The following is a 22,299-nucleotide window of genomic DNA, read 5'->3' as shown; positions in this document are numbered from 1 at the left end:
TATATAGCACTTTAAACATGTGAAGGTGAAAATGTATGATATTTTAAATATGAGAAGATAGGGAGGAAGAGAAAAAGCAAAAATCTGGATTCTTTTCCCCTGACTTATTTCCTCAATTTGAAAACAAAGAAGTGGGATTTATTTTCTATCAGTCTTGGTGTTCACTTTGCCAAGGACTGGGCTCAGATTCTTCAGTGTAAAATGTCTTCATTGAGCTACACCAGGATTGCTCTCATCTCTTTGCCACCAAGTATAACTTTTATTGTTTGACACAGTGCAGTTCATATCGAGGAAGATTTTTCTTTCCAAGCAAAATTGCGTTTGATGTGAGTGAATTTTTATTCCCATTTTTCAAGTAATTTTATATGTGCCCTGATCCACCAGTTTTCCTGCTCTACACAAACACCTGGGTCTCCCCACTCTAAGGTGACTGAATTCTAGCCAGAGAAAAGATAACTGCTATTTTTGTTGGCCTGAACAGCCTCATCCTGGTTACTTATATATGTACTTATTTTTACTTCACCTTGTGTCAAAAGAGATTTACAGTAGCTTATCTTCAGTAAGCACACAGTATGGATGGAAGTTTTTGCAAGGTCCTCTTCTGTCTCAAGGATTCCCAAACTACTGTTGTGAATTTCAGGTTATGCACCACTAGATTTGGCAGTGTCTCTTCCTACTCTGTGACTTTTTTTTTTCTTTTTTGAGACAGAGTCTCGCTTTTTAGCCCAGGCTGGACTGCAGTGACGTTATCTTGGCTCACTGCAAGCTCCGCCTCCTGGGTTCACGCCATTCTCCTGTCTCAGCCTCCGGAGTAGCTGGGACTACAGGCGCCCACTACCACACCCGGCTAATTTTTTGTATTTTTAGTAGAGACGGGTTTTCACCGTGTTAGCCAGGATGGTCTCGATCCTCCTGACCTCGTGATCTGCCCACCTCGGCTTCCCAAAGTCCTGGGATTACAGGTGTTAGCCACCGCGCCTGGCCCCCACTCTGTGACTTTTATGTTACCTTTAGTCCCCTAAAGAATCATGTCACACTGTGAGATAGTAAGGACTTTGGATACATTGTATACAGTATCACCCACTCTGGACTTCATGTCTTGGGAAAACTTAAACACAGGACCACTCATAAGTGCTAAGTCCGGAAATGAACACTCGGGATAATAAAAAGCCAGAAAAGCTAAAAGAATTACACCATTCTTATAGAAATGTGTGTGTTGGGAAGGTTAGGATAAAAGGAAGTAGAAGCCACAACTCCAAAGATGTAGGAACTTAGCTCTAACGTAGATGGTTTCTTCTTTTCCCGGTTTTGCCCTGACACAGTTGGTGAAAAGTAAGAGATGATGGATTCTTGAAGGTCAGTAATTTGTTGCTCCATTGGAACTAAATTAAGGAAAGCATCAATAACTACACTTGATTAGTAAATTGTATAAGAGGGGTCTGAAAAAACTCATACTGAGAAATTTAAAACACCAAACATGAGCAATTTATCAGCAACCCAAGGTATACGTTTTTCATCTGCCTAAATTAAAAGTTACTTCTGAACCTTCAAAGCTAAAAATTTAAATAATTCTATTTCAATTTTCCCAAAATTTCTATTAAGAAAACACAACCACAAACACACACACACATAAACATGCACACCCACAAACACACAAACATAAATATGCACACCCACACACACACATAAACATGCACACCCCAACACACACACACATATAAACATGCACACACAGAAGATTACACTCACAAAACACACAAACATGCACACCTACACACACACACACACATATAAACATGCACGCGCGCGCACACACACACACACCCCTTCTTTTCCCCATGGCATTGACACTTCTAAAAAAATCCACATCTTTGTTGTTCACAAGAAAATAGAGTAATGTAGGTCTGGATATATGTTTGTTTATCCATTTCCTGAGCTAAAATTCTCCAGTTGCCAACCCAAGGTCATTCAGTCAATGGGATAGTGGTCATCTCACCAACCACAGCCAATGACATTTCAACCCAGCTAATGCAGTGCTAGGAGATATTTCAATTCACACCTACCCTGTGGCCCTATGAACAAACCACTGACGTTTCCGTTTCTCTCTCCCCTACTTATGAGTCCCATGTGAATCCTAGCAGAAATCTTGCCTCCATTCCTAGATCATACCTTATCCCAGCGCTTATACCATCCCTAATCCCAAGATGAAGTCCGTTCTGGAGTTTACATATCTGTTCTACACATTACTATGGATGTGATACTTTAAAAGCTAAAAATTCAATTCAATTGACAATTTGCCTCAAATCATGTGGCATGGAAGTGGTCCGATCTAAATGAGTGCGCCAAGTTCTGTTTACTCCAATTCTGCAGAAGTTTAACAACATTTTTTGATTTAAAAAAATGACCCAAGTGCGTAATGTCTCAGTCAGAATCACATTTCCCAAACTGAGATGAGAATCTTCTTTTTAAGGAACCCAAAGAATGATATCAGAGGCAAGCGTCTAGGATTAGCTGATAGACTGGTGGAATAGAGTCAGGCAAGCTTCGCAGGCAGGAGGGAATCATTGTCAGACCCCACTTGACCCAAGTTAACCTGGCTGGAGTCCTTAGGCCAAGTCTAAGGGAGAAAAATCCAGAATGTTGGTAACTCCCTCTGTGAGGTCTGAGTCTTCTTATCCTGAGAGCTCTGCCCAATCACCTGGAATTGTGGTTGAGCCTGGAGACAAGCCACAGCTGACCACTTGCCCACATCATATCTCAAGAGAACCAGGAGAGTACATCTGTGTCTAAAGCCATGACCCAGGAGTAGGTTGAACTGAAGCAAGAGGCGAGGCGTGTAATGTCAGACAAAGCACACCAGGAAGACAACCTAGCATTGTGCTTGAATATCCTGGGACCTAAACCCCCAAATGAGTAAACTGTTTTCATACTCCAGTTTGCCAATATTATTTGAAAAGCCAAGCGTGAGGTTGTGGGGTTCAAATGAGTCACAAATGAGTAAGTGCCTACTGTGGTATCAGCCAGAGCTAGGGGCTCCTCCCCTGCCATTGTTTTATTTTCTTCATTCATAGACTGAAATTTCAGGACACCAAGGAACAAAAGTCTATCAAAGGATTTCACAGATCCCTTCATCCCTATCAAAGTTAGCATCCAGGCAATGGTTGGAAACTTCCAATTCTGCCTAAAGATGGGAAGCAACAATGTCCCAAATGGCCTGAGCCCCAGACTGACATCGTTTACTCATAACTGGGAAACCAGACAACAGAGGGGTGCTGAAATCCTACAGTAGGTTTATTAGAAATGTCTAGGCTAATATTTCAACAGAATGGACATTCTGACCCTTGTTATATCGTTTCCTGGAGCAGAAGCTATGAGACTATTATGAAAATTACTTAAACCGCTTTCCAAAGCAGAATCCCACAGACCTCCTCCCACAATAAGATCTCGTTAAACATTCATTTGCTTTTTCTTGGAAAACAGATTACAGTGACATAAATATTCAAAAAATAAAAGGAAAAGTAAGCATGATTTCTAACTAAAAAAGCATCAAACAGATCATTTGGTTGTACCATTTCATTTTCTCTTAGTATAGACAGGAAAAGTTGCAACAATCTTAACTCACATACCTTGCTTATGGGAAATGGTCCTATTCACTAGCACCTCCACTCCCATAAGAAGGAAAACTTGTTATAAGACAGGGTCTTGGAGATCTCATGTGGCTGTTTTATCAAAGGCTCCCCAAGTCAATGTTTACTCAAATACCACTTAGCACTTTCTTACTAGGAAAATATTTCATCTCACATCTCCCCATTCCCAGATTTGAGGGAAAAAAAATTGTGCCATTTTCAAATATAACAAGCATTCTCCTGAGGTCCTCAATGCAAACCATTGTAGACTAGATCACCTTGAAGCTTTCCCAAGGTATAAGCTTTCTTGAGAATAAATGATAAGTATTTAAGATGATGCATATATTAACTAGGTTAATCCAATCATTGTACAACATATTCATATATCACAATGTACCACATAATTGTATATTATTATAATTTGTCAAAAAAAAAGACCACAAAATAACTCTTTTGAAAGTAGAAGGCTTCTCTTCCAGGGATTGGGCTGGCATTTTAATGAACAGTAGAGAAAGAATTGCTGTAATGTGTACTGTTGGGGTACTCTTACTCAGACTCACTGTTTTTCCTGTATCTTGTAGGACATAGGAAGTTCATAAGAACTAAAAGGTGGAACCTCTGCCTTTTCCATAACCCAAAGGCTGCAGGCAGCCAGTTTAAAACAGAGGTACAGAAGCTTCCAAGTTAGGCACAGAAACATGCTGCCACGGGGGTAACGGAAGTGTGCTCCAGGAATAGATTGGGGAAGCTGTTGGCCCTACCTATTTCTGAATGCAGATTCCAGCCTGAAACTGAAAACAAACAGAGTCTTTGGGAAAGGTTAAGACATCTCAGCATGAAAGACAGAAGCTGCACAGCCGTGCCTTGAAATTGCTGAGCTTGACGTTCTCTCTAGGTCTTTCCCATATCAGCAATGAGTTGGCCCACTCTGTGAGACCTCAGTCCCAACTACTAGAGCTAAATCCGAAGACTACCACATGTGCCTTGTCAGGGAGCTAATAAGGAATAAAGTGCTTTCACTAATGACCTTAACCTCCTTCCACCAACTGGCTTATGGAGAACACACAAACTGAAGTTAGCCCAGGTGCTGGTCCCAGAAAAGGCTCATGGTTACCACTTGCCAGCCTGTGGTCTCTGGTGCGCTCCAGCAGCCAGCACTGGCAGGTAGTAATGGGAGTGACATTCTCTGGATTCCAAAAGTCTGAATAAAACCTCACATTGGCAAGCATCATTAGGCTGCCTTTAAAGGTCCTTGTTCTTGCTGGAATATTAACTGCATGGGTAGTGCCTTTTATCTCATGCTGAGAAAAACTAGGCATTTGATCAAATCGCAGGAAAATACACTACTTCTTACTTAATACAGTTTGGTAAACAGAATCTTTCCAAAATTTGAAGTCCATTTGGGAGAGAACAGAAAAAAACTAAAGGGACTTTTGCAGCTAAAGACCAGAAACACTGCCCTGGGGACAATCTTCCTCTAGAGGCACTCGGCCTTTCACCTATCCACTCATTCATTCCTTCCTTTCATATACACTTATTACGAACCTAGCAAATATACTAGGGACTGGAGACTCAATTATAGATAAAACACAATGCCTGGCCTCAAGGAGATCATAGTCTAGAGAAACAATCACCTAATTAGGTAATTACAATGAATCATAGTAATTGTGATAAGGACAATTGCAGCCTCAGAGTAGGCTTCCTGGAGGAGGTGATGTCTTATTTGTTTTTTAAAGTAGCAGTAGGATACATGCCTAGATGCTCCATGTTTCAATGTATAATATGAGTAATTACTTAATAGGTCAGATGATGTCAGGTGCCCAGACTCCACCACAAGGTCAGATACCACATGCGTTGGGTCTGGTACTCTGTGAAGTAGTCCTCACAAGGCATGGACAAACTAAGAATTGTGCAATATGTAGAAACTATGTCACCTATGGAACAATTGGGGAAATCAATTTCATGTGCCCGGTGAAGAAAGCTAAGGACACTGGAAAGCAGCCACATGGAGGGAGATGGATATAGACCTTGTTCAAAGATCAGAAACAGGTCCAGTGTGTGGAAATTGTGAATAACAGCAGGGAAGAACTTTAAAGCACTGTTTCCCAAACAACATTCCATGAAACATAGAGAGGCAATTCAAGAAAAGGGGGATTTGTGGTCAAAAAAGTTTGGAAGATACAGTTTAAAAGTCTTATTTCTGCAGAACTTATCAGTGCCTTTATCTCAGTAAAGTATATTGAGATAGGAAGATATAAGAAATTTTTCATGCAGTAAACACATTTATTGTGGTTACAAAGTATTTAAGTGACTACAAAGTATCAGGCTTTGTCATAGGCCTTGGAGACAAAGAAACGAACAAAAGAGACAAAATTAAGGTAAGGAGAAATGGCAGTAAACAAATAGTGGATCTACATTTTCTGAACTGATTGGTCCACAGAACCATTTTGTAATGAAGCTTCTCATCATTCTTGTGTTTCTTGAAACACATTTTTGAGAAAGAGTGAATTAGGAGGACCTAACAATGAATTAGATCACTCCAGTACTGTAACTATGTAAGCTGATTTGCAGTGTCTATAAGGATGCTTTACAGGGTCTTTTGAGATTTGAGTATATGATCCCTAAGACCTAAAATGGTTTTGACTCAGCAAAACTGGATGTTTCTAGACAGTACGCCTTCATCCTGCAATCTTGCTGGGAAGAATTATTTGCCGTGACAAACTGGTGAATGAATACCAAATTTTATGACCACCCGTGAAGTGATAGGATCTGCAAGAAAAGTAGGATTTTACTAGGAACACAGATAAAAGACAAGTCCTAAAGAAGAGTGTTCTGATCATAAACCAAATGATGAGCTTAAGAGGATTCGTGACTTCCTCCAGCCCGTTCAAATGCAATTTACAAAGGGCTACCTGACCCTCTCATTATAATTTTCACCAGAACCCCCCAAACTGTCAACCATCAGAGACTCAGCTCAGATCATTTGCACTTTGATCTGTCTCAAGCACCTGTGAGGGAGGAAGCATTTACGGGAATACCTGAGGAGAGCACCAATCTCCATTAGGATAAATCTACTACGGGCTTCAACATCTTTTTGGGAAAAAACTCAGTCGTGAGAGGCCATCTCAGCTGCAAACTCTGCCATGCTGCTCCAACCTGACCTCCCAAATATCTAAGCACCAGCTAAAGTAAATGAATAGCATTATTTATTTATAACATCATTTATAACATTATATTATATTGCTGCTTCAATCTGACATCTCAAATATCAAAAACACCAGCTAAGTATACACATACATATATTATATATAAATACAATATATACTTCAATCATACATTGAAGCATACATTCAAATATATGTATTCAATTATATATATATTATATTATAGTCAAGTATGGCATTTTCCATTTTCTTCCGTTCATTCCATTTGTTTTTCCTATTCTTTAGCCAGTTGTTTAAGGTGTTTATGTGAAAGAACCATCTCAACATTTTGGAGGTCAATTTAATACTAGAATCATTATTTGGAAGCTTATGCTATTTTTAAACATGATCTCAGTCTAGCTCACACTGGTGCTGTAAGTCTTAAAAAGAGAAAGCCTTATTCTATTAAAAATAGCTCATTCCAGTATGACTCTAATGACTCCAAATAGACAAATAAGGCAAGTTATACCTGTCTCCACTACTGACTACAAATGAACCACTGTGAATATATCAGTGTATGGATTTTTTATGTTGGTAACATTATCCCACTGAAGGTGACGTCTTAGTGGTCATTACGAATGACTAATGAGATAGAGGGGTATCACAGATGATCCCAAATCATAGTCACCCCCAAAGATATGTATGCTTTGCAGTGTACTGGGAATTAAATGAAAGCAGATAATTTCCTGATGTCCCTTTCTAGTTTCAATTTGCTTGCCATCTTGAGTTAATGATGGTCTTCCCTTAAGCACATATACCCCTAAGAAGTGAGGTAGGTGCTAGAGAGTTTGCTGGCCAAACAGCATATATAATTGTCACATGTAATTGACAGAGGAAATTATCAGAAAAAAAAGACCACTGAAAATTGACTACCTGCATAAAATGCTAGGAAAACACTTGCAAAGAATGAAAATAACTACAGGGGCAAGAAAAGAATTCTCTACCACATTGTTGACATTTTGATGAAAGGAGCTCCCTGCCAACTATTACCCATAACTTGGTGGTGGTGATGAAAGAAAGAAGAATGCCTCTAAATTTCTCTCTCATTTGAAGCAACCACATAGACAGCCAATAGAATGTGGAGAGGAGCAGGGGAGATTCGAAAGGAGGAGATTTCATTGGTCTCTGTCCTACAGAAGTGGCCAATGGCAGCAGAATCCTTCTCTGAATGGACGGCTGAATACAGCACAGGCAACCAGGAAGCAATGTCTATTCCTAATTTCCAAATGTCCTCTACATACCAGTATCAGTTCCTGCTAACGTTTTCACCAGTTTATATCAATAGGAGAAAAATAAGAACAAAGTAGATAGTTATTTATTAAACTACATGTATTCAATGTAAAGGACTGTCTTTTATTCTGAGATTGCATCATTCCTGTTGAGGAAAAAAAATGCCCTTTCTTCTATTACATAATGGTCACATTATTCCTACTGCTGTTGCTACTGCTGCTGCTGCTGCTACTGTAATTTAAACAAATTAGTCCCCAAACTATTTTTTGAAACTTCCCTCCTCTGTGAAATCCAAAAGTCTTAGAGTCACTGAAGGCATAAGGCACTGGTAGAGTGGATAAGCTCAATTTAGTTTATAGAAGGAAAACCATATACAAATAAAAATATCAGACAGTGAGAGATGCTTAACTATGAATGTGCTTAGATGTAGCAGATTTCATCTCCAGCTGTTAGACCCCAGCTCCAAGCACTTACAAGGGCACCCTGGCATCCCAAGGTCAGAATGTATGGTCATACAAGGACAGCTGGACTGTCACTTCCATCTCCTCTTCAAGATGGAAACTGGAGTTTTATCACCTTCCACGCCATATGAAAAAAACTTCTGCCCAAAAAACCAATGGGAAATCCACCAAGTGGCCGACAGTTCAGCTTCCTTTGCTTTCTGGGATGCTGTACTGATGGCATTTAATTCCAGGGGCTAAACTCTCTGGCCCCGCATGTATCCTGCTGTTCAATTATCTGGAACATTGGTTCTTGCTTCCTTGTCTCTGCTCCAGCCCTTCTCCTAACATGCCTCCCCCTAACATTTATTTTTTTCACTGTAGTAGTCTCCTTAGTACTCAGAGCTGAAATTGCATGCTTCAGTGCCCTAAGCGCATATATTTTGCTTTCTCATGTTAGCACATGCAGCTCTATTCTTTATTCTAGGGCTGGAGAAGAGGGTTTCAGTAAATTCTAGCCATGATGAGCTCTGCTATAGAATGCTTTAGAGGCTTTGAATTTATGTTACATTGATTATCTTCATGAAGGTTAAAATGAAGGGTTCAACAACACCATAGGGAGAATCCTTATGGGGTGGGCTGGATGGCTTCACAGAGGTCAAAGCTCCTGACTCCAGCTGTGGTCCTGGAGTCAGCAGATCTGGTTTGGCGGCAAATGAGCAAGTCTCTCTGAGGCTCATTGATATCTGAAGGTTTGGCAAGAGGATCTGCAAGGTCCTATGTCACCTCTCACAGGCTGCCATTTGATGACTCTATAATCTTATCTTCGTCTAGCCTGTGTTCTAAACATAGCCAAGCTGAGAAGCTGGCAGAGAAAAGCAAATGCAGTGAGTGTGTATAGAGGCAGAGAATTTTCACTTCCTTACTCACTCTAAAGATGCGTGGCATCCTCTACTTTCCCTCAAGAAAATCTCTTGGAAGGATGGGTTGAGGTTCCTTATCCCTATATCCCTTCAGGTCCAACTCACACTTTTTTTTTTTTAATCTAAGGAGCTGCCTTAAATTGGTGCTGTGAGTGAACACTGCATTTGGCTAGATCCAGCCAGTTAATCTTACCATGGCTGCTAAATCACCAGGAGAAAAGGTCTCCCTGCCAAACCTGGTGTGTCTTTGTAAGCCAATGCAGTTTCTGCATCCATATATCCATATCCAGTGACCAACCATGGTGGTTATGCCTTTCCCCGTCTCGTGCTGTGTAACCCTATGAAATGGTGGGAGGCTGCAACTTACTTGCATTTTTTACCTAAAAGAAATTATACACATATATCTATATGAATATATAGATATATAATGGCCTATGCTGAGGGAGGGACATATTAGCAAAGTAAAAAATTTAACAATCTTTATCAAGTTTAAGGAGCAGATCCTGGCACATTTGGCTGTCTTTCTATGAGTGATGCTAAAAAGAAAAAAAAAAAAATGCAAGCCGTAAGACCCCAAGTCTCTCCACCACCATTAAATGAAAGGTCACACAAAAATGTGGAATCTACTCAGTTGGAGATGATCATTTTTGTGGACTTTTAACATATATTTACTTTCCATTGGTTTTTTTGGTTCTCTTTCTCTCATACCCAGGTTGTGCCTGGTTAGAGAAAGGGTCTTGATTAACATTTCTAAGCCAACAGCTCTCCAAATACCTCAACCAAAGGAATTCAGTGTGCCTACATAGAGAAAAGGGAAGTGTCCCTCTGGATGTGATATTTTGCCAGGTTGTATTTCTCTGCACCAAATGCTATCAGATCAACTTCTGTAGGTTTCACTGAATACAACTGCATGGAATGCTATTACTGTTTGCAATGCAACATGATCTAAAAACATTGCATTTCTTTTTTATCTAAAGGGGACTAGCAGGTTTATTGTGTTTGCATGTGCTTTCCCCCTAGACTCTGGCTGCCCTAACAAGAAATTCAATAAATCTGCTTCCAAACCATCTTGCACAAGCTTTGCATGTCCAGTCTGGGCCTGAGGAAATTAACAAGAGAATAGAACATACCATCGACTTGCGGAGTGGCGATAAATTGAGAAGAGAGCATATCAAGCCATTCTCACTGATGTTTAAAGACTCCAGCCTGGAGCACAAGGTAGAGCTGGGTCTACACAGTGGCTCTTTTTCTGAGTTAATTGTTGTAAATGTTCATGGGACTGGAGAGAGAGCCCAGGGGCTGTGGTTTTGGTTTCTTTGTTTGTTTGCTTTGGTTTGGTTTGGTTTGGTAGTGTCTTTTATTTTTTCTCCTTGAAAATCATGAGTAGACTGAAGGCCATGAAAGGAGATGAAAGTTAGATTAAGAGAGCATCAGCTTGCTCTTTAAGGAAAAGAGGACTCAAAGAACAAAAACTCCTTTAACTCAGTAAGCATCAAAAGAGTTTCTTCCACTTTGAGATCATTAAGCCAAGTGGCATTAACAGCCACCTACCTTTGCTTTTAGATGAATTCACATCAGCTGCAACCATTTTAACATAATAATGAAGGCACCCAATAACTTGATGTAAGCATCAGTGATAAACACTGTCTTTCTTAGACTTTAGATACCTATTCTCCCGTTTTCCCAGTTGTCTGCTGCCTCAGAGTCCTCTGACCTGGGCCTAGTAGAAAGAAGATGGGTTGTGGATTCAGAGTTAAATTTGAATTCCACCTCTGCCACTTTCTTGCTGTGTGACCTTAGATAAGTAAAGTAACCTCTCTGAGCATGAGTTCCTCTCTGTACAATGAGGAAAATGAATGCACCCACCTTACAGTTAATATGGAAGTCTTCAGGGCAATACCTTGATTAGGTAAAGTGTTCAAGGATGGCAGCTATCATCATATTAATGAGGACTTTTCCATTCCCCTCCCCCACCTCAGCTTTGAACTGGAGAGGGGAGTGGGCAGATGGGGTGCCCACCCTGCTTACCTGGGTTGCTCCTTTGCACTGATGGAAGCTGACAGACCTTCCTTGACTGAGCACAAGAGGTGCCTGGCATCTGCAGGAGCCCCAGGCAGGAACAGCAGGGAATCTACAAGCAAATTTCTGGAGTTTGATTCAATACTCTGTAAAGCTCCAGTGAGCAATTTTTTTGTAAATTTGTTCAGCTGCCTGGGAGATTTGCTTTCCTTAGTTCAGAGAATTCACAATTCTGTGCACATACACCATTCCCAATGAGCTTCTTTGATAACCACCTCAGGATTGCAGACTCCAAAATTAATACCTTCACCTACAGTTCCCAATTTGAGATGATTGTGTCTATGTACTAACAAAACAAAAGGAAAAGAAACATTTTGCCTCCCTCAACCCCCCACAAAAAAAGTAACAGACACAATTCTCCTATTCATCATATGATTAAGGGCTTAAGGACCAAAATAAATGCAGTTTCTTTCCTGGTTACTGCATTGAAGAAGCTAGGATGAAGAGCTGATGGCTTTACAAAGAATCTTCTCAATTAGCTTGTGTAAATGCCTGTGTCCAGGGCTATACAAAATGCTTTTATTTATTTTTGCTCAAGACGTACTTGCCTCACTAATAACCTAACCCCTGCATACTACAGATAGTTTCTAGTGTGTTTTATTTAATGGCATTCACATCTCATCTGCAGCCATCTGGTATTGTACCAGAAATGGACCTAAGGGAGACACAGCATGCCTGAGGTTGATTTCTGTGACCAGGGAAGATTCTTCTAGAAGAGCCAAAGGACAGCACCCTGAACAAACATGGGACTTGCCCACTGACAGTTTAGCCACAGAGCACCTAACCTGTGCTAAGCATTACATGGGTTCCCCAGTGGTGACGGCAACAGGACACATCAGAAAACGATCACTTCTCTTCTGTCACAGAGATATTCTTCATTGACTCTTGCTCTGAGATCATCTCTAGGGACTGTGTTACTGCTGAGCAGAGAATATATCACAAGTAACATTCATTGGGTATTTACCAAGTACCAGGCACTATTTCTAAGCTGTCTGCATAAATCAACTGACAACAACAGTAATATAAAGTAGATGTTATTATGAACCTCATTTTATACTTGATGAAAGGAGACATGGAGAAATTATTATGACGTCTTCCCAAAGTCAAACTGTCAGAGAGGGACTGGAATCTGCACCCACCGTGATGCCATAGCCACTGCTCTTTTCTGTTGACTATGCTGCCCCTGCCAGGAGTTCCCAGGACTTGATTTCCCAGGGTTTCGTACGAAGAAGACAATCCTGTGCTGTCTTCATTTTCCTTTTGTCGAACTTTGGATGCAGTGGGAGACATAGAGAGGGAGTTTACAGGAGAAGCTAAGTAGGAAAGGGTTCTAGAGCCATAACAAAATTAAAACAAGGCTTTCAAACACATAGGATTCCAGAATCAGAAAATAGCATTAAAATGCAGTTCCTCTGTGCTTGCTGTTAGATATGTCAGTTTACTGTTCCACTTACAGAAGAGGAAACTAAACTTCCAAGAGGTTAAGTAGAGATCTTAGATCTCAAAATCCAGCTACCATATTTCATTCACGCTAAGGTGTCATCAACTGTGAGATGCTCTATTTTCTATACAGCACTCAGAAAGGAAAAAGAAACTCAATATGGGTTTCTAAGAGGAAACACACACTAATAAACTGGGCTTACACCCTCAGGGTAAGGATGTGGGGGGGCTGGGGCTGGTAGGACATCCCCCTTAGGCAAGGGCAGTGAGGAAACCCACATGCCTATATCCTGGTATTGATTAAATAAAGGGAGGAAGCTCCCCAAGAATTTAAACTCCAAAATGGAATCTGCATAGGTTTGCTGCATGGATTTACACTTAGAATGTGGACAAAAAAAAAAAAAAAAATTATCAGAGAATTTAATTTAAAATGATCCTGGGTTGATATTGCCACCTGGTGACCACAGAAGCAATTGCAAACCTCCCTGGAAGGAACTCAAGATTTTAGGATTCCCTTGATAATAAGGTGCATGCTGATTTCAGAGATGTTAAAGTGCACATTTTAAGGAAAATTGTACATTTTTAGTAAGAATATATATCTTAGAATTTTAAAAATACATACAATATTTATGATTCTAAAGCCTCTTCTTTTCCCACTGCCCTACCCTTCTTCTTGGGAACAAGCCTGGACCATAAAAGTATGTTTTCTGAAAGGAAAAATGGAAATGGAAATAATTGTTCCTTTGCAATCTTTGTAGGAAAGAAAAGGCTTTATTCTGTTTGAACAATAAGAAGATGCATGAATAAGGGAACCCGTTTGCCTTTCCACCTTTATGAGAACACTGAAATGTTCAAACACTGAAATGAACAAAGCTCCATTGAAATGTATAGAAATATCATTCAGACATTCCCTGGTCACATTTGCCTATAATAATTGGCATACCTATCCACAACACTATGTGAAACAGGACTTTTATATACTTCATGGTATTGCATAAATACTTGTTGAATGAATAAGGAAATGAGTAAAGACTCAGTTTAAGAAGGTTAGATAAGACTGTCTCACCCCCTGTAGCTGTTATCAGGATATTTTTTGTGAACTCTAAGAGCCAAAAGGCATGGGTCAGTTTTGATGTGACTCTTTTCAGTGGAGTTTCAGCAGAGAATAAAAGTTCTGTGTACTCCCTGCCGTGGAATTTCAAAGGTGGCTCACTCCCTGCTCCCTCACAGGAGTCTTTTGAGTTAAGCTTCAGAACAGTGTGCTCATGACTCATGCAGCTTAGCAAACACATCTTTCCTTCTCTAGTCCTTGGATTCTTTATCTGTGAAATGAGGACATTGGACAGCTCCTGACCACTTCTGCAGTTAATGCTATAAATCTATGAATTTCCTATGACCATGGTGGCCATATGTCCTGGTTTGCCCGGGAGATCAGTAGATGCCTATTTTTACAATGTGAAATTAGTATCACCTCCCTTCACTCTCAAAAATCACCCAGTGTGGATGATATGTAACAGGTCATGTGACCCAACGTTGGGCCTCAGCCAGGTTAGAATTAGTGACTCAACATCTTCCTTCACTACCCAGCCAATCATCAGGACTTTCTAAGCACACCTCTGGATAGTGGAGAGGGGACCTTTTCCAGTTGCCAAAGGCCTTCTTCAGCTCCTCCCACAGATGAATCCTTTGCCCTTCTTTAGTCAGGCTAAATATTTCCTAAGTGGCCTTACAGATCTCATGGGCAAGCACAAATCAGAACCATGGTAAAAAGATGTAGAAAACATAATGTGTCTGTCAGATGCTACCAATCATATTGGTATTTCCTTATTGAGCATTTCTTATTTGATATTTTCTTATTAATAGAAGAATGCATTTTCACTAATAAAAGTTGATACTAAGTATAAGGCAAAAAGAAAAAAATGAAATCTGTTTGGATCTTTCAACCCAGGGTAACCACTGTTACCATTCTGGCATCTGTCATTCTGGTCTTACATGAGTGTGAATCTGTAGACTTATGTACACAACCATATTTGTCCATTTTCATGCTGCTGGAAAAGACATACCTAAGATGGGGCAATTTACAAAAGAAAGGGGTTTATTGGACTTACAGTTCCACATGGCTGGGGAGGCCTCACAATCATGGTGGAAGGTGAAGGAGGAGCAAGTCACATCTTACATGGTTAGCATCAGGCAAAGAGAGAGCTTGTGCAGGGAAACTCCCATTTTAAAAACCATTATATCTCACAAGACCCATTCACTATCATGAGAACAGCACAGGAAAGACCCACCCCCATGATTCAGTCATCTCCCACTGGTCCCTCCCACAACATGTGGGAATTATGGGAGCTACAAGATGAGATTTGGGTGGGAACACAGAACCAAACCATATCAACAACTTTTATAAAAATAGACCATTGTATGCACAGGGCTTTGTAACATAGTGCTAAGCATTCTTTGCTTGAGCTTTTTTCCCCATAATTAAATTTTCAATTACACAGTGATTTTAGTATTCACATACTATCTCATTGCACATTTTAACCATTTCAGGCTTTTTAAAAAAGTTTTTCACTGTTATAAATTACAAATTGTGTTGTAATGACTATTCTCATAATTAAGTTATGCATTTTTGCTTATTTATTTTTTAGGATAAAATCCTAGGGGTGGGTGAAAGAGAATTCACATTTAAAATACTTAATAGTCATTTTGAAATTGCCCTAAAAAATTGTGCTTACACTTTTAAAATTGTCAATTTGATAAGAAGTAAAAGCAGCACCAGCCTGGCATTTCTGTTTTATTTTAAAATTATTATTGCAGTTGAAGGGTTGTCAGTACATATTTTGGCCTTTATATTTCTCCTTTTGTGACTTGCACATTTCTCATACCTTAATGGTATGATTTACACATTTGTCTTCATCGCCCATCTATTATTGCAGTGCTCACCTTTGTCTTTTTGATTTGTGAGCCTTCTTTACACACTGAGGTACTTAACCTTTTGTGGGATCACCTATCTTGGGCTCTTCCATTTTCAGAGCACTTACAAGAAGGTAATGTTTCTCAGCCTCTGGTCCTCACTTCTCTTCTGGGAAAGGACTCTGAATTAGGCTTAGGATAGGGAAGACAATTAATTACATTTACTTATGGATGTTTCCAAGCCAGAGTAGCCAACCCAAAACCTTTAGTGTCTTAGGAGAGCTTAATAACATAGGAACACTTATTTGGAATTATTTCATTAAGCTAAGTGTTCCAAAAACAATGTTATCACCTTAGAATAAGGTGACTTCCTTGTCTTGAATAAAGATTAAGGTATGTTTAATATATACTTCAAAATTGATTGGGTAACTATGCTTTGGATATAGGCATTTTTGTGGGTAAAGTGTTATAATCAAGCCATATCAAGGAAGATTAAAGTTCCTTCCTTCTTTTAATGCTGATATTTTTCCTCTTGATTCTTAATTGTTTCGAGAAAAGGCATCCTTTGTCCTTATGACAAATTTATGTACTAAAACTCTCTTCATCTCAGGCTAAGAGTTTTCAAACTTAAGAATCATCTGGGGATCTCGTTTGAAATGCAGGTACCATCCCATCACCCTGCCCCCAAGATTCTGATTTGGCAAGAACTGCATTTTGGTAGACATTCTTTTTTGGATTTTGTTATTCTAGGTTTTGGCCATCTTTCTCTGTCCTTGATTGAGCGTGAGACTCAGGCTGGTCACTTGCCTCACGTCTTCAGAGATCAGCTTACATCAAAAAGTCCCCAGATCCTCATTCAAGGGTAATATGGCTTTTAACAAATCTAGAGGAGGTATCTCCATGAGGCTAATAATGGCTTCAGGACCACAGTCTTTGGAATCAACTAGACCTCAGTTCAAGTCCCACTTTGGAAACAGAAGTGGGCATAAAGGACAGTTGATTAGTTTACTGATCAATAATGGGTAATGACAAGTTGATATCTTTCTGTCACTCAAACGGATACCCACACACATGTATAAAATTCTCATTTTGCTCACCAGTATTTAGTCTTTGTTGAAAGACAGAGGAAAGAACATAGGCTGGATTCCTGACTTGAACCCAGTTCCAACCAGTTACTGGTTGGGTGATACAAAGCAAGGGGCTTGATCTCATTGAAATGAGTATGATTGTCTGCCCTTAGGGGTTGTCATGAAAATTAAATGGCACAATATTCATATAACAGAAGTTTGGATAAATGCAATAGTCTTTCTTTTCCCTTGTCCTTCTAATTAATCCTCTGCCAACCCAAACCTGCACAAGGCAAGACCCTCTTTAAGATAAATCTCACGCTTCTCCTAGAGCTTTTTCTAAAATAAATAAATAAATAAATAATAACAGTACTTCATTGAAAATGGTGGTGGGAAGGGCCAATCTTAATGTGTCTTGTATTCCAGGGTACCAGGGTTCCACCCTTCATTAATTTAAGCAAGTACAGCCTTGTAACTCTTTGGAAGAGGTGCTTCCATCAATCTCCCAGGATCATTGGAGCACAAGCAGTGACCACCTTGGCCTCTGAGATGTGTTTAAATTTGTAGGTGTCATTTGCTTGTCTTTTCTCTAAATGATTTGATTATTCTAAGATCCTTATTATCATTATTTTCCAAAAAAAAAAAAAGGTAAGAAAGATTGTTTCTGTCTTCAAGGATGATTGGTGTTTGATCATCCCAAAGGCCATGCTTTTCTTCCTGTGAGGACAAGCCAGCTCAGAATTAGATATTTCACACATGGGTTTCTTTGTGCTCCTGCAAAAGATTGTCTTTCTGTCCACACTTCTTGTGATTCCTTGGGAGTCCATCAGGCATGGCTCAGAGTATTCACTCTAGCGATTCTTGGGAAGTGCATCCAACAGAGCTCAGAGCATTCATGCTGTTGATTATTGGGAAGTCCATCAGCAACAGCTCAGAGCATTCAGTCTACTTGGTTTGGATTCCGTTTGTGTCCACTCCATTGGGCATCTTATATTGAGATGATATAGGAAGACATAAAACCACAGCTTCTGTACCCTGGGAACTTACACTCTGTCTTGTGATCTGGGAACTTCCCATCCTAACACTGGGCATGATAATGGCAACTTTGCAAGGTGGTGCAGATGAAATGCAGGTAATACTTAAGTGCCTTGGAGGCTGCAATGAATTGCAACTGAGGCAGCAATGTGACAAGGAAACTGATATTTGTTGATCACTTACTACCATATCATGACTATTTTAAATGTTTTGCCTCATTTTACTTAAGTGTCACCACATCCTTTATGGAGGTACTAATTGTACTATTTGGCAGATAAGGGTGTCTCAGAGAGTTTGAACAGCTTTTCCAAGACCCACAGTAATAGAAGGCAGCAGAGTGGGGATTCAAATAGAGTTCACTGTGACTCCCAAGCTATTCTACCACTTCTGTGACGCCTTGAAAAATCCTGTCTTTCTTCTAAGCACCTGATTTTCATACAGTTTGAAATTCATGAAGGATGCAGCCAGTGGGTTGCAAGGGAGGAGTTATACAATAATGCATATGGCAAATATACCTTAGAGGCAAAAACAAAACAAAAAAACGTTAAAACCATGAACATTTCTTTTATCCTCTATTCATTCCCCTCCCACAAACAAGTATCCGTCCCAGACACGAATATCCACACATGTACACATATGTAGGCACACACATATACAAATAATCCACCTCATGTTTCTGGCAACAGACACAATCTTGATAAAGGGAGCCTGAAAACAAAGGCAACTCTATCACCCTAGCTATCCATGAACATGTAAGAATCAAATAAGTGAATACATGAACACGTGAAACACTTTTTCTCTTAGGCCAGTGGGAGAAGGAATGATGAGTCCTTGAACCACCCTTGAACTGTGTATCCCAAAAATGGCTGATTAACTTGAGCATCAAGGAGGTAGTTTCATGATAAAATGGCTCAAGAGAAGACAAAGCCAGAAATAGCCTCATGGAACGATCAAACCCGGCCGGGAGTGGACGCTTACGCCTGTAATCCTAGCATTTTGGGAGACTGAGGAGGGTGGATCACTTGAGGTCAAGAGTTCGAGACCAGCCTGGCCAACATGGCAAAACCCTGCCTCTACTAAAAATACAAAAATTAGCCACATGTAGTGGCATGCACCTGTAATCCCAACTACTCAGGAGGCTGAGGCACAAGAATCACTTGAAGCTGGGAGGCAGAGGTTGCAATGAACTGAGATCACACCACTGCACTCCAGCCTGGGTGACAGAGCAAGACTCCATCTCCAAAAAAAAAAAAAAAAGATCAAATTCATATTAAACAAAACTGAAGTTGTATGAGCTTCATTTGTTACACACAACTAAGCTTTTGCTAGTTTTATATTATGATAATTATTGTAAATAGTGCTTACTATGAACCAAGTTCTATGCTGAGTATTTTCAAAAACATTCATTTAATGTTACTTTTTTCCGTTAGCAGCCACATAAAACCAAGGATTTGCCACACAAGAGAATCTTTAGATAATTATTTGGCTGAGTACAGTTGGTTCTTAGCTGTGTCCAGAATGTCTCTCAGTTTTTTTCTGTCATTTATAAAGAAAATCAAAGTTAAATGGAGGCTTTAAAACTTCAAGAAAATACATCATAAACTCTAAAATGTTTCTTACTTCATCGCATCAACTTTTATTGGAGTTGTAATGATTAGAATAAAACAATAAAGGAGAAATCTGGGCAAAGAAAAGAAGGCTAAGCAAATGAATGAATTTTCTGATGGGTTAGGATGTTGGACTCTGGAATTAGGTAATAAGCAAAATGTGCATTTTTGTCTTGGAGACATTCAGAATTTGTTGAACCACTCCAGTCTTATTTAGATGAACAGAAATGGGAACATGGAGCATGAACCAAATGATCTCAGCTTTTCTCTTGCATTTTTCTAAATCACATATCTCCTAGTCATTTTCAAGATCTTATTATTAAAATGGTTTTTAAAGATTTATTCTGTTATAGCATCAAGCTGCTCTTGAGTTTTTACCACTCTAGTAAGTCCCAACATAGTATAAATACCTTGGCCTCCTCCTTCAGATATGAAGGACAGGTTTCAAAGAGGCTTAGGGAAGAAATCCATCCCTTAGTCAGGACAGTAGACTTACATGACTCCTTTATTGTCTTGATGTTACCTTGCAAAATTAGAGCTGTTTCTACCACCCTCTAGGTAATCAAACGGTATCAAGTGCCATTCCGTGTGTATTTTTTAATCAGACCAATTAGCTAGCTTCTATCCCATAAAGCCAGCATTTTCTGAGTCAGGAATTCCAATTTCACCTATAATGGTGTAATATAGAATTACAGAATTATGAGGCCATTGACCTGATCACTGAAGCAATTTTAATACTTCATGTGTAGACATCATTATCATCTACAACCAGGGACTTCTAGGTAAAGAATATAGCAATAGTTACCACTCTCTTGGCTTCTCCATGGCTGGGGTTGGGGGTGGGGGGCTGGACCACTCAAGAAATGAAGAGTTCTTCCTCCCAAGGATGAAAGATTTGGGGGAGAGTGAGCTGGAAGAATGGTGGTTTGGAAAGTTTTTAAAAGTTCTTCTTGAAATTCTCATGTGCCCAGTCTAACCCCACTACCAAGGAAGAGCATAATGTTAGGAAATGTATTACCACCCTAGGGTTTTCTGTCACCCCTGGGCAGGTGTTCTCCCAGCCTTGCAGTTCTGAAGCCCATCAATCTTAAATACATGTTAGCATGTTTCCTTGTGAGTCAACTTAACATGATTAAATCCGATTTTGTTCAAAGGTCAGTTTACTTGGGAAGAAGTATGTCAGTGAGAGATTCTGCACACTCACCTGTCACTCATAGAATTGCTCTTAATAACAACTTTATTGATATAGGAACCAAGATAGAGAAGATGGCCTATTTCAAAATTTAAAAATTACTGAAAATTAGTCTCACTGCAATTATGCCTTTTATCCAAATGTTTTTTGTTTGTTTGTTTGTTTTTTGTTCTTGTTTTTCTTTTTTTGAGTCAGTGTCTCACTTTGTCTTCCAGGCTGAAGTGCAGTGGCACCATCTCGGACTCAATGCAACCTCCGCCTTCTGGGTTCAAGCGATTCTCCTGCCTCATCCTCCTGAGTAGCTGGGACTACAGGTGCACACCACCACACCCAGCTAATTTTTGTATTTTTAGTAGAGACAGGGTTTCACCATGTTGGCCACGATGGTCTTGAACTCCTGACCCCAGACGATCCACCTGCCTCAGCCTCCCAAAGCACTAGGATTACAGGCATGAGCCATTGCTTCCAGTCCAAATGCTCTATTTTAAGGATGCTCTAGGCTACTACCATGCTACAGAATGCATGAATTTAACAACAGAACAGTGGTTAAATTTCTTTATCCACTAAAGCAAAATGAACAGATTATCCCAGTTGAGAATTTTCTTTTACAAATATATTAATATATACTAATAAAAGATGTGCTAGAAAATTTTCTTTCATCAAACTAAATTTATCCAAAGATGAAATGGGCTCCCAAGTGAGGAGCTGATTTCCCCCAACACTGGAAATATTCAAGCAGGAGTTAACGGCTTATACCTGATAGATATTACTGAGTTAAACTGGCATTAGTAAAGGTTGGAGCAAGATGACAATTACAGTTCACTCCACCTAGAAGATTCTGTAATCTCACCTACAATCTTTGATACAAAGACAGAGTGGCCAGGCACAGTGGTTCACGCCTATGAGCCCAGCACTTTGGAAGGCTGAGGCAAGCAGATCACCTGAGGTTGGGAGTTCGAGACCAGCCTGACCAACATGGAGAAACCCCGTCTCTACTAAAAATACAATAAATTAGCTGGGCATGGTGGCATATGCCTGTAATCCCAGGTACACGGGAGGCTGAGGCAGGAGAATCGCTTGAACCCGCAAGGCAGAGGTTGTGTTGAGGTGAGATCGCACCATTGCATTGCAGCCTGGGCAACAAGAGCAAAACTCTGTCTAAAAAAAAAAAAAAAGAAAAAAAAGAAAAGAAAAGAAAAGAAAGAAAGAAAGAAAAAAAAAAGACAGAGTACAGTTATAGTTTAGGCAATTAACTAGATAATTGTTTTAGTTATAAGCATCTTATACATATTATAGAAACGTAAGAATTTTTCAGTGCCTTTTAGCTTACAGTCAAAATGGAAAGTCTAGGAAAGCACTATGGTTTTCCTCCCCCTCACCTAGGAAGAGTTCTTAGGACTATCCCAGGCATGGAAACATGGAAGGCTGGAAACTCTGTCCATCACCTCTGTAAGGGAACTTCCCTGATCATCTCTCTGTGGATAAGGAATCTGAAATATATATATATATATATGTATTTTTTTTGTTACTGTGATCAGACTGGGGTT

General features: G+C 39.8%; 1 protein-coding gene across 1 annotated transcript in view; it reads left to right on the top strand.

Annotated features, from left to right (window-relative positions):
- Positions 1-22,299, top strand: part of ADCY8 (adenylate cyclase 8) — a gene marked incomplete at its 5' end in the record, with an annotated part of 186,091 nt that overhangs the window by 101,116 nt on the left and 62,676 nt on the right. Inside the window, one exon of the mRNA XM_017850127.1 lies at positions 10,443-10,640. Within this exon, the coding sequence (XP_017705616.1) occupies positions 10,443-10,640 (198 nt within the window). The remainder of the gene's footprint in view (positions 1-10,442; positions 10,641-22,299) is intronic.

Source organism: Rhinopithecus bieti, unplaced genomic scaffold, assembly GCF_001698545.2.
Source record: "Rhinopithecus bieti isolate Rb0 unplaced genomic scaffold, ASM169854v2 scaffold_34238, whole genome shotgun sequence".
Taxonomy (NCBI): Eukaryota; Metazoa; Chordata; class Mammalia; order Primates; family Cercopithecidae; genus Rhinopithecus; species Rhinopithecus bieti.
The sequence above is the reverse complement of the archived record's forward strand: the minus strand, read 5'-3'. Positions and strand labels throughout refer to the sequence as shown.